At 53.7% G+C, this 14,926-nt stretch overlaps 5 protein-coding genes across 5 annotated transcripts; 1 reads left to right on the plus strand and 4 right to left on the minus strand.

Annotated features, from left to right (window-relative positions):
* Positions 1 to 74: 74 nt before the first annotated feature.
* UHO2_02816 (putative replication licensing factor MCM4) lies at positions 75 to 3,220 on the minus strand (the record flags this gene model as incomplete). Its single annotated transcript, XM_041555604.1, has 2 exons — positions 75 to 2,941; positions 3,034 to 3,220. The coding sequence occupies 2 exons, from the start codon at positions 3,218 to 3,220 to the stop codon at positions 75 to 77; spliced, it is 3,054 nt and encodes a 1,017-aa protein (XP_041411538.1).
* Positions 3,221 to 4,060: 840 nt separating this feature from the next.
* On the minus strand, positions 4,061 to 5,908 carry UHO2_02817 (uncharacterized protein; the record flags this gene model as incomplete). Its single annotated transcript, XM_041555605.1, has 3 exons — positions 4,061 to 4,513; positions 4,613 to 5,557; positions 5,678 to 5,908. 3 exons carry the CDS (start codon positions 5,906 to 5,908, stop codon positions 4,061 to 4,063), a joined length of 1,629 nt encoding a protein of 542 aa, XP_041411539.1.
* Positions 5,909 to 6,505: 597 nt separating this feature from the next.
* On the minus strand, positions 6,506 to 8,974 carry UHO2_02818 (uncharacterized protein; the record flags this gene model as incomplete). Its single annotated transcript, XM_041555606.1, has 1 exon — positions 6,506 to 8,974. One exon carries the CDS (start codon positions 8,972 to 8,974, stop codon positions 6,506 to 6,508), a length of 2,469 nt encoding a protein of 822 aa, XP_041411540.1.
* A 1,961-nt stretch (positions 8,975 to 10,935) lies between these two features.
* Positions 10,936 to 12,505, plus strand: UHO2_02819 (uncharacterized protein; the record flags this gene model as incomplete). Its single annotated transcript, XM_041555607.1, has 4 exons — positions 10,936 to 11,987; positions 12,075 to 12,164; positions 12,258 to 12,290; positions 12,364 to 12,505. The coding sequence occupies 4 exons, from the start codon at positions 10,936 to 10,938 to the stop codon at positions 12,503 to 12,505; spliced, it is 1,317 nt and encodes a 438-aa protein (XP_041411541.1).
* A 179-nt stretch (positions 12,506 to 12,684) lies between these two features.
* On the minus strand, positions 12,685 to 13,872 carry UHO2_02820 (uncharacterized protein; the record flags this gene model as incomplete). Its single annotated transcript, XM_041555608.1, has 1 exon — positions 12,685 to 13,872. The coding sequence occupies one exon, from the start codon at positions 13,870 to 13,872 to the stop codon at positions 12,685 to 12,687; it is 1,188 nt and encodes a 395-aa protein (XP_041411542.1).
* Between the last annotated feature and the right edge of the window lie 1,054 nt (positions 13,873 to 14,926).

Below are 14,926 nucleotides of genomic sequence, written 5' to 3' on the forward strand. Positions count from 1 at the left end.
TGACAATGCAAGAAAGACCTGAGAAAAACTAAGAACAAAAGGACAGGACATGAAGCAGAGACAAATAATGATGACTACGAGCTGATACGACGCACAGTCTTGCGTTCGCGCTCACCCGCTGTCTTTACGACACCCTCGCTCTCGAGCGTTCGCACCAACTCGTACAGATCAGTTGGGTCGACAGGCACCGAGGACTGGTCATTGATTGCCTTGGCAATGTCAACGTATCGCACCGCCTTGGTGGGAGCAGTCGAAGACGGACCCGAAGGAGAAGTAGCCCTACCGGAGGCACTTCCCATCTCATCGAGCAGCTGCAAGAACTCTCGTCGAAGATCACCAGCCAGTTTGCGCTGGTGGTAGGATCGACCGGTGTTGATCAGATCCAAATCGATCAAACCAGTGCGCGGGTCAGTGGCGGAAGACTTGGCAGCTTCACGAATAAGACGTGCTGCCTCCTCGACATCGGCAACAATAACTTGGTCGGCGAAGCGCATGCGGGCATGGGCTTCGGACAGACGGATCATCGATTCGAGCTGACGAGTGGTAGCTGTGATACGTCGTTCGGCGCTGCGAGGGTCTTCACCGACTTTGCGGAGCTCGACATAGCGGGCGGCGAGGGCGTCACCCGCCTCCTTGGTGAGGATGGGCGAGATGCGATTGCGAGCGTACGAGATGTAGGCAGTGAGTGTCTCGATGGGCAGGATGTCTTTTCCGCCAGTGTCGGGCTTGTCCTCGAGGTAAAGGCTGACAAGGTGGCGAGCAAGACGGCGGTCGTTCGCCTCATCGATCTTGTCGAGCACGAGGTAAACAAGATCGAATCGACTGATGAGGGTGGGTGGCAAGTCAATGTTTTTGGTGATGGGCAGGTTGACATTGTAGCGCGAGCCGGTAGGGTTGGCAGCAGCCAGGATCGAAGCACGAGCGTTGAGGGTGGTGATGATACCCGCCTTGGCGATAGAGAGCGTCTGCTGCTCCATCACTTCGTGCAAGACACTGCGTGTTGCTTCTGACATCTTGTCGAACTCGTCGATACAGCATACACCTCCGTCAGAGAGAACAAGCGCACCAGACTCGAGAACGAGCTGCTTGGTGTCAGGATCGCGCGTCACGTATGCAGTGAGACCGACAGCCGAAGAACCTTTACCCGAAGCGTAGACACCTCGTGGTGCAATCTTGTGGACGTACTGCAAGATCTGAGACTTGGCAATACCAGGGTCACCAACCATGAGGACGTTGATGTCACCGCGGTAGCGAGGTCCACCGCCGCCACCTCCAGTGCTGATCGTCTTGTTTGTTCCTCCGAAGAGCTGCAACAAGATACCCTTCTTGACGTCGTCCATCTCGTAAATACTGGGCGCCAAACTGCGAGCGAGCAACTCGTAGAGATCAGGGCGATCGGCAATCGAGCGAAGCTTGTCTTCGAGGTCTTGGCTGCGAGGCATGTCGGCATCGTCATGTACAGCAAAGGAGCTCTGCACATCGATGTCCTCGTCATCCTCTTCACCTCCAACACCGACAGCTTGGGCGCCAGGTCCAGCAGCCTGCTCTGAAGCATCTCGTGTGGAGAGATCAACACCGAGCCTCTTGCCGTTGGTGCGCTTGATGTGTAAAATGTCCACAAAGGTCTTATATAGACTCTTGAGACTACGCTGTCGTGGGTTGACACGAACAGGAGTGCTGCGGAAGATACCGGTGATCTCGACACGGTCACCTGGCTTGCTGACGTCCACCAGCTCGTCATAAGCACACATGCTGACCGTATGAGGTGTCTGACCATCAGGTACCACATCAGGCGTTTCCTGGATACGCACGACCTGACGATCCGAGAACTCACATCGGTTGTGAATCAACGACATGGATCCTTGCAAGTTGCACACCTGTCGAGGACATCGGTCGGGCTCGGCAATGCGACCTCGGTCAATCTCGACGGGGACAGTGTGGTTGCAGACAAGGCAACGGAAGAAAGCCTGCTTCATCTCAGGAATGATGGGTGTAGCACGAATGACCAATCCGCGAACGGTGACGAGTTTGTCAATGTCGGCAGGATTGAGATCGCGCATGTTGATAGCTTCAGCACCGTAAGGTCGAACCTTGTAGAGCTTGGTCTCCATGAGCTCGATCTCGGCTAAGCCCATGTCACCGCCCATACCTTGGCGACCCTCCTTCTGATCTTCGTAGGCCATCTCGAGCATCTCGTCCTTGAGCACTTGATCCATGATGGGGACCATTTCTTGCGGGTAGCGGATGAGCTGCATCTTGAGCCTCTTGGAAGGTGGGTAGGCTTCGAGGTCAGAGATGCGGAGGTTGAGGTTGGTCTGGTCGGTGATGCGCATACGACGGAGGTAGCCTTGGTAGACGAGACGTTCGCCCTCGGCAGGGTTGCCCGTGGCGGCGGGCGGAAGAGGCTCGCCGAGTTTCTTGGCGTGAGCCCATCGGTACTTGAGACGGAAGCCACGGAGGAAGGATCGGAAGATTTCCATGGTCTCACCGATGGAGACATTGGTGCCCCAAATGACCTTGGAGACGCCATGCTGACCGGGCGCAGCGACGTCGCTGGTGGGGTTGTGTTGAGAGAAGCTGAGAGCATCACTGTGACCGTCGTTGGTGGGCTGACTGCCATCAAAGACAGAAGAAGCACGAGCGGGTGCGCCTTGGACCTGACTGGAGCCGTTGACAGCATTGTTGACACGGGTCCTCCTCAGCAACGATGGCGAAGAGAGAGCGAGGGAGGAGTGGATTTCACCACGACGCTGGTGTCGTGGTGTGGTACCACCGGAGCTCGGGAAAAAGAGAGGCTCATCAAGTCGGCTAATGCCACTGCTGCTGGAGGGAAGACGGTTCTCTGAGTTCTGGTTGCGTCGAGAAGAGGCAAGAGGTGTGCGTTGGCCTCTTGACCTTCTTGCCGATGGTGATGAGGTAGGGAAGTGGAGTGTCGAGGAAGCTGTAGCAGTTATTCAAAGATCACGGTTGAAGAAGAGTTGGGAGTCAGTGAGGATACTTTCTGTGTGACAGCGAGCGATGGAGAAGACTTACCACCAAGCGAGCTCTGAGGTTGCCTCACGCTGGAGGCTTGACTCTTGAGGGGGCTGCTGGAAGGGAAAGCGAGCGGCGACGAGGCACCTGCCACGCTACGATCCGAGATAGATGCTGGTGCGAGAGGCGTGCGCTGCTCAGCATCGCGCATCTCGGCATCAGTGGGAGGACCTCCTGGAGTCGACATTGTGATGTTGGGGTCGATTGACCTTGTTGGTCGAGACTGTGAGTCTATCGGGTCCGCGAAGGGAAAGGGTGCTGTGGATTCTTAGTTCCTGGCTCGATGCCACAGTATAGGTCTAACGTCGTGGTGTGATGGATCGTACGGAGCTGGCACGGGATGTCGTTGTGGTGGATGATGAGAGAAGCAGGATCGAGTGCTTTGGTGGAATGCAACTGAACTGCGCCGCTCAACTCTGTGCGGGAGAGAGTGCAAACGATTCTTTCTGCTCGAGTGTTAGAGTGTTGAGCACGCTCACGCTGACCCTTGTCCAACTGCTAACCAAACCCTCGTTGGCCTTCTCTGCTGCTCAAGTGCCTTCCAACTAGGATTGGAGAGACGACCAACACGACACAGCTCAACTGCCTTTTCTTGTTTCTCGCGCCAATTTTCGTGAGAGAACGCGAAGAAGTGCTCGACGCGTAAATGAGGAAAGCAACTTACGCGACACGTCTAGCAGACTTCGGTTCGCGAAATCAAACGCGCCTGAAACGCGCCTGAAACGCGCCTGAAACGCGCCTGAAACGCGCCTGAAACGCGCTCTTCTCGGCTCGGCTCGGATGCTTCAGAAAGATGAGGAGAAGATCGTCACAGATGGGCCAAGTAGATACTCTTGCTTGCAGATGCAGTCATTCAGCTCAGTATGAGGATAAAATGTTATTGGTATAGCAAGACTGATGCAGACGAATGCTAAACGGGACATTATCAAGCGATACGTTTAGAGATGAAGAAGCAGGGCCGAGAGGATACTATGGCAGACAAAGTGGAGCCCTCCATGCTATAGCTAACTGACTCGTCGAGCAAGCATCAGCGCAAAGTACGAACACTAGATCCGCCAGCGCCATGCGTACCAAATCCGCCCGTAGCCACTTTTGCACCCTTCGTCGACTCGACTGGCTTCTCAAAGATCCTCCACAGCTTCAGCTCTTCATCGTCACTGACCGTCGCCAATACTTCGCCGTCCGGGCTGAGGCTCGAATGCAATACTCGCTTCTCGTGAGCTTCGATCTCCGCCACCTTTGTGCCCGAGGGATGCGACCAGATGTTGAGCAAACCTTTGTTGGACTCTGTTGTACCGAGACCGTGGGTGGAGACGATCTCACGATAGTGTGGTGCCCAGTGAAGAGAGGTGATTTGAGCGCCCGTGGAGATGGTCATGGTTCGAGAATTTTGTGTTGTGTTCCAGAAGTGAATGTTCCGATCGCTGGTGCCTCCGCCTGTTGCAAGAAGGCTCAGGTTGTGAGGGCACCATGCCAAGGCCTGTGCAAGTCATTGTGTGAGAAAGAGAGGAGTAAGAGAAGTTAGCAGCTGTGCTGGGCAGATTTTGTAGGATACTATGGTGGTGATTCGTAGGCTTACCTTGACCGCAGCCTGGTGATTCTCCTTTCGCATCTTGGCAACAGATGTGCGACGATCCCATACTTTGACTACGTTGTCATTACCTCCCGAAGCCATGAGTGCGCTATCCGAACGCCACTCCATACCGCAAACAGGTCCATGGTGCGCCTTTTCAAGCGTCCTTGTTACCGCATCCCTTTCCCTCACGTCGTATTCACGAATAATACCACTCTGGAAGCCTGCGTTGAGCGTACCATCCGGAGCCCAGGCAGCCACATTCACGGAAGCGTGGTCGGCACCACCATCACCAGTCGGCTTCAACGTTCGCATTCGTGTGCTGCTCTCCACATCCCAAATCTGCACAAAGCCTCCTTCTAGACCGACAGCCAGGATGTTGCCATCTGCGTCCCACCGCAAACCTGTGATCAAACCACCGCCGCCGATCTTGTCCGCCATAGTGGAAGTATCTAACAGCGCACTGGCATCGCCAGTATTTCCATTCCAGATCCATAATCCTGTTTGCAATGCCACGGCAAGCATGTTTGTGGAGGACCAGTCAAGAAGGTTGTAGTAGAAGTCGCCAACCATGCTCGGTGCGTCCAGAGTGCGCTCTGGTGTTGTTGGAATTCGTCGACGACCTGAACTTTGCAGACTGCTCGGGAGGGTGGACTTGGGCTTGGTCATAGCGTAACGGCTGCGCACGTCGGGGTTGGCCAACGAGGAAGGCGGTGCTGCTGAGAAGGAGAGGATGCGCTGTGACATCTCCGACGAGACAGAATCTTCAAAGGAGGGATGACCTTCGAGGTCGGTGGGGTTTGCATTGGCTGCTGCAATGTTGGCTGCGATGTTAGGGTCAGTAGCATCGCCTGAAACATGCGAGCGGATGGTGTCGCCATCTGCATCAGTGTGAGGGTGTGGAGTAGTAGATCGCTTGAGCTCTCGGTTGGGGATGTATCGGTCCCCGCGCTGTCAGTGATAACCACGGCAGTATAGCCCAGAAGCAAGTAGAAGGAGCAGATAAAGATGGCAGATGGTGAGGTCAGCCTCAGACTTGACGAGGCTTGCCATGCTTGGCCATGTACTTACAGAAATGCTTGCCGCCACTTTTGGCTTCAATGCCTTGTCCGGTCCTTGCCAGTCTCTTGTGATACCAACTTTGAGGTCAGCCGAAGAGGAGGGCACCGAGTCCATTCGATCCTTCCTGGACAGACCCAGTCTCCCAGCTCCAGCCTTGAGCGCGCCACCCTTGCTTGGAGAAGCACCGAGCTTCATGTCGCGCAGGTTAGCAGAAACGTCCTTGAGCGGTGAGTCGATCATCTCGTCGACCGATCCAACTGGGCTGGAGTCAAAGGATGCTTAGCAAGTCTCTGATCGCTGATATTCCACGTGTCTCTTGGGACTCTTGCGGTGGACACTTGTAATCGTCAAGCGCTTGCAATGCGTTTTGGCTCTGTTAACAGATATGAGTCGTGGTGGTCTATGCGGGTGGTGAGAAGCAAGATTGAGATAAGGACAGCTGTGGATGAAGCGCTGCTGTGCTGCTGTGCTTGGTTGCTTCTATCACATTCTTGCTGCTGAAGCTGTCTGTGGGTCGGAAAGGGTGGAGCAAGTCCATTAAATTTCTACACAACGGCATCGTGCCTCTCCAGAGACCAACACTCTCACCGCGACTTGAGCATCACGTGCCTCGCCCAAAATTTATTTGAACCTAACACCTTCAGCTAAAATCTAGAGTCATCTCAGAGAACTTGTAGCTCGTGCCGACAGATTTGGCAAGTTGCTGATCAGCGTATGTCAGATTGCATAGTATTACAGAGGACGGTGACTGCTGGGAAACGACCACATTTGGAAGAAGGAGATAGAGTGAGAAAGGCCCGAAAAGTGAATAAGGATGCTATCGAGAAAGGTAGGTTGCTACTGGCGCGTTGCCTGGCCTTGCCAGTGACCTTGTCCACCAGGATGTGCAAAACCAGGCTGTGGATACTGTCCCATCGCATTAGGTGGCATTCTCAGACCCCCGGGCGGGCTTGAAAAAGCATAGGAAGAGTTGGGCCCAGGCGTCAATCGATGAGCCTGGGGTGGCATTCCCGGACCAGGAGTTGGAAGGTAGCCTCCATGCATGCGTGCGTTCGGTGACATGGCGGAAGAAGGTGGCTGTCGTGGCTGAGGCGAGCCAGTATCTCGCTTTGAAGCGCCGGGTTCCCGTGAAGCAGAGGATGTGCGCTGGTCGAGTGCCGGTCGCAATGGCTCGATATCATGGCGATCCTGCTTGTGGTCGTAGGTGCGACTGCCGGCAAAGCGCTCCAGAGTGCCGTGCCCCCTCTCCTCGGTATGACCGGCGCCGGGACCTGCTCTGCGCGACGTCTTCTTCGCTTTTGAGCCGCTGCCATCGGCAAGGCGGATGGTGATATTGTCACGCAAGACCAATGGGGTCTCGGAAGCGACACTACCAGCTTTGGTGAGTTTGACCACATTAGCATCGAGAGCTCCCCAGAAACCGCCGCGTAGGTCTCCAAGAAGATCCGGGTCGATAGCACCGCTGCTGGCGGAGAAGGCACGCAGCTTGCTGGCTTCTGGCACCACACTCTGCACCGAATCGGATGCGAGGTCAACAGCACGCGGTTGCAATGCCACAAGCGCGCTGAGCGACTCTAGCAACAAGGCTGCCGTTGCTTCCTCTTCTGCGCTTGGTGACTCCTGGCCGGTGACAGTAGTGCTTGTGCGCCCCAAAGGTGTTGGTCGATAGGATCGGCGAAGGCGCGCCCACTGGAACTCTTGCAATCGGTGAAGGAGCATCATGTTGAAGCGGAGATGCGAAGTGATCAGCTCGTCCCGGCTCAGTGTGTCGAGACTTGCGCTAAGGTCGTTCATGCTGACGCCATCAACGAGACTGTGCAGGATCGCAGTGACGTCTTGACTGTGTGATGCAGATTTTGTGACTTGCTGATCAACGTCCATGTCGGATTGACCAGGCGCATGTGGTGGCTCTACCGGTGCGTCCGCTTCGAGATCGTCTTCCTGTTGGTCGAGACATTCTTGCGATTGGAACGGTGTAGGTCCCCATGCCAAGGATATCGAACGATGAGCGCGAACTGACTGCTGCGAAAGCATGGTGCTTGTGCCGTAGCTGATGGATGAAGCCGAAGAGTCGTAGGTAGGCGCAAAAGAGGCGTAGCTGCCATAGTTGAGGAAGGTGACAAGTTGCGGTCTGACAGGCTGTTGCGATGACTTTTTCGAGTCGGTGCGATGTCGGATGGCGCTCCTGCCAAGTCTCTGCCCGAGAGTGGGTGTGGGGACAAGAGCTTGACGCTTGAATGCACGCATCTGCGCTTCACTCTGCGCGCTGATTTGCACCAGATCCGCCTGAGCCGGGTCGAGTTTGCAGATTTGTTCACGGTCGAGGGCGATGGCTTTGGTGAAATAGTCGCCACGTGGAAGTCGCATATGCAAAGCGTACCTGGTCGTTGGCTGATCGTCGGCGTGGAGGCTGATAGGTCGAACTCTGATGACATTGTTATCGTCATCCGAGTTATCTGCAGTCTCGGTTTTGCGAGCATTCTTAACTTCAAAGGCATGCGCGCGTTCCTCGATGATGGAGCCAAGGATCTCGCCTTTTAGAGCATCTGTGCTGGTGTCTGCTTGTCGAAGGCGTGATGCGAGCTGATCGATGAGTGCGAGGACAAGCGTTAGACCGGAAAGCTTTGCCAAGTCTTTTGACTGCTGCTGAGAGGAGGACGAGTATTGATGTGAGTGCAATTGCTGAGCGATGTCGGCCTTGGAGAGCAAAGGCTGGCGTATGCTGAGCAGTCGTCCTCTGAGATCGCGTAGACTTGTTCCAGGTTGCAATACATCTTTGAGGGTACTGAAGGCCGAAGAAGTACCGTTCCTGCTGGGTGACTTGCCCTTGATTTGGGAATGGGAAGTTGTTGGAAGAAGATCAGCAGCGTCAAAAATGCTCAGAACGGTGGATAGCTTCCTGGCGTCTTGCTCGCTCAACACAAGCTCTTCAGCTTTTTGTGCAGCTTGGCTAGGTTCTGGAGGCTTGGAGCGGTGCTTCCAAGCGTCGGAGCGGGGCAAGCCAAGGAGAGACTGGATCTTCTTGGACAATTGTTTCCTTTCCGAGGTGGAGGAGCCTGCCTGAGCTTCGTTGTCAAGGCCGTTGAGGTTGTTGGATGCTGTGGAAGTTTGACACTTGTGTTCAGCTAGATGCTCTCCAGTTCCATTCGCATTGTTTGAAGGATCTGCTGGCTCGTCGAGGCGTTTGCGTTTGCGGTCGACTTTGCTGGGTGAGGCAGAGGGCGGGTTGGCCATGGGTTCTGGAGTGGTAGCTGAAGCATCTGCATTCCTCGCTGCTCGTGTCAATCTGCGAAGAGGAGAAGTCATAGCGATGACGAGGGTGTGATAGATGCCACCGAGACCAAGGGGGAGGATGTGGGGCTAGTCGAAAAAGCGCGTCACTCTGTCGAGGACGAGAGCGGAGTGATGGCGACGACTGTGAGATGATTGTCGCTGTGTGCACTGGCACTGGTGTTGTGAAACGGATGCACTGCCGTGCCGATGAGCAGATATCTGCGATTGGAACAAGTCGCCGAGTTGCCAAGTTGATGTCAGTTGTACCTGTAAGACGCGTGCGGAAAGTGGAGAGAGAGGGAGAGAGGGAGAGAGGGAGAGGAAGAGAAAGAGAGAGAGCGCGTATAGGTTGAAATTGGCTGGCTGTCTTGGAAGAACGCGGACGAATTTCGGACAGGTGGAGAACGCGGTGGAAAGCGTCGACGTCAATGAACAAACCTTTACTGTTGATGACAAGGAGCAAGGGCGAAGAGGATGTGGATGAGCGGAGCACAGAGAGAGTGAGATAGGATGAGATAGGATGAGGGAATGCGATGCAACGGCGACGAGACTTCATTCGAACATCCGCTAAGGTGGGAAAGCCGGGCGAGAGAGAAAAGGAGAGAGTATGAGAGCGGGAGAGCGGGAGAGCTGCGACTTTGTTTCTTTGCTGCACCCGTTTCAAGCGACAGACTGAACTGCTGAAAATGACGATCCAACGAGGCGGTGAAGAATGACGCGGAGCCGATCTGATCGAAGATCAGATAGGGCCGATTCGCTTGAATTACCGATCCAATGGAAGATTAAGCCAAGTCAATCTAAGGAGAGATCGGGTGCAACACTGTCCCGCTCGTTGTCATGACAGATCATGAGATAGTAGTAATCCCACACTGGGCAAGTGCCACTCACATGTATATATACTTCACGGAGAGCACTAGGCTCTCACCGTGTTCACTAGTCAATCGAGTATATGTTTCTGCTGCAATAAGGTAGTGACATCGTACTTAGACTATCCCCGATCACCAGTATCGGGACCCAAACGACTTCAACTTTTATCATGAACAACCGCAAGATGATTGAATTGCGAAAAAAAGAAAAAGAAAAAAAAAGAAAAAAAAAAAAAAGAAAAAAAAAAAAAAGAAAAAAGGAGCTGCCAACCTGCGTTTCGTCTGTTCGAGCTCCAGAGATCCAGGTTTTGAGATCTTTCTGATTTTCGCGAGACTGTCCAAGTGCCTCGATTTGATCAAAAAAAAAAAAAAAAAAAAAAAGAAAATGACACGCTGCCAATTTTCACCTGCGCCAATCCAATTCAAGGCTCCTCCTTTGTCAACTCAACAGACGACGCTAGCGACATGCTCAGTGCACTGCCTTGAGCAGCACCGAGAGGCCCGACGTGATCCCTTGAAGGCCTTCTTGAAAAGCAGTGGCAGTGTCTCGAACGCCCCTTGACAAACGGCTGAGAGAGTGAGGAAGCGGCCTGTTGCTCGCAGGTACAAGGTTTCGTCGACCGCAAACGGGCGGAGGTCGGCTTCTCTGTACATTGACGGCAGTCTCGTGGTCAATCACAAAGGATCTCTAAAGAAAGAGTGGAGCTGTGAGAGCGTAATGCAAGTGCTCGTATCACTCTCACCAACGAGAAACGGTGGTGAAGAGATAAGAGCGAACCTGACAGTGGCAGTCAGCAAACTCTAATTGCCCTTCAAAGAGCTCATCATCATCAGAATGTCGACGCGAAACGACAACGCTTCTCCACAGCACAGAAACTCAGGCGCAAGCTTTGTGCGTCCATCACAGATCTGTATGGATCCTATCTCTATAAGCTCCGCTTTTCTATGTAAGAGGCAAACAACCTCTACTTTCCGCACAAAGCTCACCAAGCATCTCTTCGCGACACTGGCCGTCTTTGTTGACGCTCTCTTTCGGACAAAAGCTCTTCATATCTTGTTCAGCTATCGGAATCCTCTTCTTCTCCTCGAAGTGCAACCGACTTTCCACTGTGCACTTGGCCTTAAGCCATGGTTTCGGATATCAAGCCTACCATGAACAACATGTCCGACAGCGTCAAGGACCGTTTTGGAGAGCAGCCGATCGCCACCCATTCCTTGCCAAACCCTCACCCTGCTCCCGAACCTCGAGTGAATCGCAGTAACACCATCCCCACCATCCCTCTCGACGTCTCAAATGTTAGTCAGCTTTGGAGGGACGAGATCCGTCAAGAAGCAAGACGTCTCCACCTCTCCGGTCTCACTCTGGACCAGTTCTCGCGATCATGGCCTCCTCCTCTCTTGAACGCTAACCACCAATGGCTCGCACTCGTCGACGCTGCTAGGCTGCCTGCCTCGCCCGAGTCAGTAACCAGCAGTCAGGACAATGCCAATCTCGACCCGAGTCAGCTCGGCCCCAGCGCCTGGCCCTTCTGCCCTGACTGGAATCTTGATGCCACTTCTAAGGAGCCTCATGCCACCGTCTACGCCACCAACGATGCCTGGCTACAGACGAGCTCTTCCCTGCACAGCACTCACAATACTAATGAACTCGACTCCAGCACGGCCATGTGGTCCCGGTACGGCCGTAACAGCTCCTTCAGCCCGTTGGTCAGTTTGCCTGGACAGTTCTCTGCTGCTTCTCAGACCATGGATCTGTTCGAGCCCAACCCGCTCAGCGAAGCCATAGACTCAAGCCTTGCCCGCCTTGCCATCCCTTTGGCTGCTCCACACAAATCCGACATCGCCTTCAAGAGAACAAGCGTCAAGGACACCTCTCGACTCCTTGCTAAATCTTCGCACACATCCAGACTTACGCAACAGCTAGACAGACAGGTGCGCAACCGCCTTTCTACAGTAGACAATTCTCAATACCAGGCAGCATTCGACAACGGCCGCATCTACGTGCCACCTGCCAACACGCCTAGCTTCTACCCAGTTCAGACCGACCCCGTCTATGCACAAGGCCAGCAAAACAACATCGGAATTTCCCACGCAGTGTTGAGCCGAAGGATCAAGACCGAACTGTACAAGACAGAGCTCTGCCGCCACTGGGAAGAGAAGGGGTTCTGCGAGTACCTTGGGTGAGTGACTTCACTGCTTCAACTATCTTCCATGCTCGGCGGTGCTAGTTGCTGACATTCTCATTGCCGCGTATTTGGTGGCTACAGTGCCTGTCAATTTGCTCATGGAGAAGAAGAGCTGCGCTACGTCGAGCGTGATCCGAAATGGAAGACAAAGCCTTGTAAGGTGTTCAGGTTGTAAGTCCATCATACAAATCCGAACACTTTCTAGTCGTTTCACCGTACTGACGAGGGCAATTTCGTTGTATGAGCAATTTCGTTGTATGACAGGTACGGAAGCTGCCCCTATGCTAAGCGATGCTGGTAAGTCTCTAGATCATGCTGTGTGCCACTGGATTCCGCTCAGTACTAACCACTTCATGCTTGCGTGTCACAGCTTCCGTCACGACCAAGGCGGATCACCTGACGCAGCTCCTACCTACTCTACCTCCCAGGCCCGAGGCTCACTCTTGCAGCGCGTTGGCTTTATGCCGCCCCATGACGCATTTGATCTCAGGCAGCGCCGTGGACGGGCCTAAGCTCCAGTGAGTAAGCAAGAGCCAGGCTCAATTGATATCCACGCCAAAGAGAAAGACAATCACCAAGTACACAAACAAGTAAACACAGATGTAATAGGTGCGCATAGATCGAGAAATGCAGAAACGATGCTTACTTGTGTTCGCAGTGTATGATGCGTGTGTTGCTTGTACATCTTGTCTCACCAATCAGTCTGAGTCGCCTGATCGCGAACGACTGGCGTTGCCCTTGGATAGACATACTTCTCGTTATACTCTGTCAACACTGCTGCTTGTAACACACCCTTATCCTTCACCAACTGCTGATACTGATGCAGAGTCAAATGCAACGGTCCTGATACAGCTACGACCAGAAACACGAACACGAACCATTCGAATGCGCCCATATCAATCAATGCGGCTGCAGGGTAGATCACCGCATGAGCCGGTGAAAAAGTCGCGAAGAGATTCAGCGTGTAGGGACTCGGGTCCCACATGGACAGCTGACGTATCCCATGCTTGCTGTCTACGCTTGAGCTTGTCGGGTCCCCTGGTTTGGGCTGCGAGCAGAACTGATAGGTGCGACGCTTGGTGAAGAAGATCCAAGCATTGACGCAGGAAGTGACCGAGATGAGAAGGAAGAGGGTAAGCGAAGCAAAGCGAAAGAATCGATCCGAGGCCTGGTAGACGGCTGACTTGCGTGCATGACGTTTGAGTGCATCTGCCATGGCGTATTCGTCGCCAGTGTGGTTGACTAGGTACTCGTATGCTATTGCTGGGTTCTGTGCTCGTCGGTGGCAGGGTTTGTTCATTAGCCATGAGCCGAGGCTTGACTCAGGGGAGAAAAGAAGGCCGGTGAATGAGAGCAAATGGAGAAGAATGCCTAGTATATTGCCTGCTTGATCGGCGAAGAGCTGTTCTTCCAGGTCGAGGATGGATGATGTGAGCCTGTAGTATGTGTCCACAGGCCATTGCTGGATGCGCTCAAGGAGGGGGCGTTTGCGGATAAAGCGTTTACGAGTTGCGCGAACGGGCGTGACTGGAACATCATCTTCGAGGGCTTGTGTGTAGCTTGGTGCAAGATGTGCAGGAGTCCCGACTTGCGGTGAGAAGACGTCTGAGGAGCTTGATGTAAGTGCGCCTTGGACGTCTAGCTGAGGTGTCGATCTAAGAAATGGAGAAGCAGTGCCCTGCACAGAGGATGGTGTACCTCCTCGAACGAATGGTGATGCGGATCTTGATGCAATGTTTCGTTGCAATGGTGAGTCGACCAAGCTTGCCCGGCCTCTAGAAGCGCGGGAAGCACGCCAACCGGGCTGACCAAACGCAACACCCTTGCGGTAGGCTGGCGAGCCCGGCGATGGTGCCGGCGAAGAAGGGTAGCTGGCCATGCTGCAACAGACAGACAGGCACAGCTGGTCAGCGTCTTGTCTACGAGAATGGATGGTCGAAGAGATGGAAGAAGCTGTTCTGTAGGATGGACGCCGAGACTGTACAACCTCACATCACGCAGAAGTGAAGAACATCAGACGTGGCCTGTGTCTATTTCAGGGTCCATTTAATTCCGACACCAACACCTCGGAACAAGGCGCTTACACTGCGAGCTTGTTAGATGACTCGATCTCACATGAATTCAGGTAAAACACGTGATTCACCTGAACCACACGTGATGCTCTTGGTTTTGACTTTTCTTCCGCAAAATCTTTTTCTGCTCTGGGTGCAAGGACAAGGCTGACTGCGGCTGGAAGAAGCAGAGAGCTAGAAAAGTTCGTCAAGCTCTTGCAACTTCTTCCTCTCTCTCTTCGAACAAATATCCAAGAAGGTATGTGATCGCAAACTCAGCTCTCCTCTGCCATCGCCAACGATGGTAGTAATAATATTTCGGCTTCATTGACCGACTACTGACCGACCACTTGCTCTCTCTCTCTCTCTCTCTCTCTCTCTCTCTCTCTCTCGCTGCCCGCTATCGCCGCTATCCAACAGACACAAAAGTTCGAGCTTGGACTTTTTCTCCGTGCCAAGTTCGCGTTCCCGTCTTCAAGATTAAAAGAAGGAGTTGGTGTCAAAAGAACACCTCGACTTCCATTCTGTCTGCTCCTCGTGGCAGGCTGGGATGGGTCGTTGCATCTGCTGAGATCGGCGAGGCCTGGTTCACCGTATTCGCAAGATGTTCACGTGATGGTCCCGAGGATTGACGACGGTGAGTCTCTTCGTGAGAATCCCGACGGGCCCAGGATGTAGGTCATCACGGATGGTGGATCGGGTCGTTTGCAAGTCGGCAGCGGTCTCGACCGACAAATCGTGTCTTGCAAGACAGCAGACTTCTCTCGTTGGTTTTCGCACAGGTCAGTTCTTTCTCAGTGCCAAGTTCCTTGCTGGAGGAGATGAGACATCTACCTCCCTCGTTTCGGTCCTGTCTGCCATCTCTTTGCTCGCAAGGGGTAG

This window comes from Ustilago hordei, assembly GCF_900519145.1.
Source record: "Ustilago hordei strain Uho2 genome assembly, contig: UHO2_contig_04, whole genome shotgun sequence".
NCBI lineage: Eukaryota > Fungi > Basidiomycota > Ustilaginomycetes > Ustilaginales > Ustilaginaceae > Ustilago > Ustilago hordei.